Source organism: Nycticebus coucang, chromosome 17 (genome assembly GCF_027406575.1).
Source record: "Nycticebus coucang isolate mNycCou1 chromosome 17, mNycCou1.pri, whole genome shotgun sequence".
Taxonomy (NCBI): Eukaryota; Metazoa; Chordata; class Mammalia; order Primates; family Lorisidae; genus Nycticebus; species Nycticebus coucang.
In genome coordinates, this window is record NC_069796.1 from 75,651,762 (window position 1) to 75,654,333 (window position 2,572).

Consider the following 2,572-nt stretch of genomic DNA (forward strand, 5'->3'; position numbering starts at 1 on the left):
AAACCTTTTAATTTTCAAAAGATTCTGATAAGAAAATGAAAAGATAAGCCACAGCTTGAAGAAAATGCAGTAAAAATATCTGTCAAAGGACTTATATCTAGAATACAGGGAGAAAAAAACTATTATAGCTTAATAAGAAGATGCCAGTTCAATAAAAAAATGAGCAGAAGACTCAAATGGACACACCGTAAACATTATATATGAATTATGGTGGTCAATAAGCAAATGACAAAATGTTCAACATCACAAATCATTAGAGAAATGCATATAAATACTAGATGGAGATATCACTAGCAATAGAATGCCTAAAATTAAGATTGACTATACCAAGTGTTGACAAGCAAGTGGAGCAACTAGAACTTTTCATGACTTGCTGGCAGGAATGTAAAACGGTACAAATATTTGGAAAACAGCTTGGTGGTTCTTATAAAATTAAATATACACCTATCATATGACCCAGTGTTTGCATTTCTGGATACTAACCCAAGAGAAATAAGAATATATGTCCCCTCAAAGATGTGTACATGAGTGTTCATAGACTTTTATTTATAATAATCCCAAGTTGGAAACAATGTAAAAGTCCATCAACAGAAGAAGAGATTAACTGTGCTATTTTTATACACTGTAAATATTCATCAATGAAACACTAACATCATATTAGTATAAATAACTTATCAATAAAACTGAGCATTCAAAAACATGGAGGCATCTCAGAAACTTTACCTTAGGCAAAAACAAAACAAAACAAAAAACACTAAACACAATGGCATATATACCATGCCATTCCATTTATATGAAGTTATGAAACAGGAAAAATATTCCAAAAGAAAGCAGATTGATTTCATGATTCTGGCACAGTGGGGGTAAGGAGGGAATTGACTGCAAAAGGAACTTTCTAGAATACTGGAATCTAAGTCTTGATTGGGGTGACAGTCCACAGGTAGAGACACTTGTCAAAACTCACCAACCTCCCATTTTAAATGTGTTCATTTTGTTGCACGTAATTTATACCACAATAAAGTTGATCCCTTTTAAAGATCAATTAAAATGAAAAAAGTTTTAATGAGGCAAAGTGAGAAAAGAGGCGGACCTTCCCTCTCAGAAGGGAGAAAGGAGGGAAAACACAAATGAAATGTCAGTAAGTTGCCAAGTTATCTATTTCTGCCATGCTTGTAGTAAGCGTGTGTGACTCAGAAAATTAGAAAAAAAAATCTCTAAAAACTGTCTCACAGTGCCCCATGTCTGGCCCTCTGGGAGGGAAGCAGGAGGGCCTGGAGAGATTCACCTTCATGTTCCCCTTCCTCCTCCTCTTCCCAGATGCTGTTGGCCTTGCTGGTCTTGGTGCTGTACTTGGGCACAGGAATCTCAGGTGAGCATTCTGGATTCTGAAAAAGGAGACACTGGGTCCACATAGAGTCTGGTGGAATATTCTGGAGATGGTTTCATGCTAAGGGGACCTCCACAAGCTTCCTTCTCCTAGCCCCTCACCTTCATCCCACTGGGATGACCAACCATGTTTACTTCAGTTACCACTCATTTGCCCTTAAGAGATGATTTTTTGTGTGTGTTTCAGGAAGAAGCTGGGAGATGTCAGAAAGGATCAGAGAGTGTAACTGTTACCAGAATCCTGTGATTTCTCAGGTAACATATTAAGCAAAGTACTGAGGGGACCACTGAGATGAGGCAATCTGGGAAGATTCCCTAGAGGCAGGCTGGGTTGTGAACGATAAGTAGGAGCTGGCCAGGTGGAACGGGTGGGGATAGGTTCTGTAAGAAGAACAAATAGCATGTGCAAAGGCCCAGGAAACCTTTCGAAGCCAGTGGCAAGGTGGTCCTACATGAAAAAGCTCAAGATGCAACTTTGGTGTCTCCCTTTCAGGGGCTTGAATATCAGAGCAGTGAACCCTCAGAAGAGCCAATAAGGGTCGTCAGGACCTGGTTGAAGGAGAATTTGCATGTCTTCTTGGAGAAGTTAGAGAAAGAGGTGCAAGAGCTGGAGCAGCTAGTGCGAGACCTGGAATTGTGGTTGGATGCTCTTCTGGGAGAGTCACAACCCCACCCAGAAGAGCCCTGCTGTGCCCACAAGAGCCACATGTGAAGGGTGCAGCTAGGGCCTGGGTGGGGAGGGTTTCCAGGGGGCTCCTCCAAACAGGGCTGAGCTCTGACACTTGAAGTTCAAGGCAGGGCAAGAAAATAAAGTAGTTGGGAAACAAAATCTGCTGTTTGCATTCGTGAATGCTAATAGAAACAGCCTTAGGAGGACACCAGAGCCCTGCCGAGATGTCCTCTCTCACCCCATGAGAGTGGAACACTGGAAGTAAGCTGGCTTCAGAGCTAGCCATGGGTCCCAGATTCTTCTCTTCTACTTACTTGAGACATCGTGTAAATCTTAACTTCTCTGAGACTTGGTTTCCTCATCTGGAAAATTCAAAAACCCCACGGTTTGCCTCAGTCACAGAGTGTATCTAGAGTGTGTGTATAGCGTGCCTGGCACAGAGGAGGGGCCTGAGAAACATCTCTTCCTTTCTCACCCCCCTCTTCCTCCCTCCCTGGGATGCTGAGTAGGATACTT

The 2,572-nt window shown here is 42.0% G+C and overlaps 1 protein-coding gene across 1 annotated transcript; it reads left to right on the plus strand.

Moving 5' to 3' along the window:
* Positions 1–1,134: 1,134 nt before the first annotated feature.
* Positions 1,135–2,098, plus strand: SMIM23 (small integral membrane protein 23). The gene is made up of 3 exons (XM_053566221.1): positions 1,135–1,369; positions 1,574–1,641; positions 1,880–2,098. Exons 1-3 carry the CDS (start codon positions 1,318–1,320, stop codon positions 2,096–2,098), a joined length of 339 nt encoding a protein of 112 aa, XP_053422196.1. The 5' UTR covers positions 1,135–1,317.
* The last annotated feature ends 474 nt before the right edge of the window (positions 2,099–2,572 follow it).

What these genes read in the sequence shown, in the direction of transcription:
- SMIM23 (XM_053566221.1), top strand. Translation starts at nt 1,318, where the DNA reads ATGCTGTTGGCCTTGCTGGTCTTGGTGCTGTACTTGGGCACAGGAATC. An exon ending in CTTGGGCACAGGAATCTCAG is followed by an intron (nt 1,370 to 1,573) that starts GTGAGCATTCTG and finishes TGTGTGTTTCAG; the next exon opens with GAAGAAGCTGGGAGATGTCA. An exon ending in AGAATCCTGTGATTTCTCAG is followed by an intron (nt 1,642 to 1,879) that starts GTAACATATTAA and finishes TCTCCCTTTCAG; the next exon opens with GGGCTTGAATATCAGAGCAG.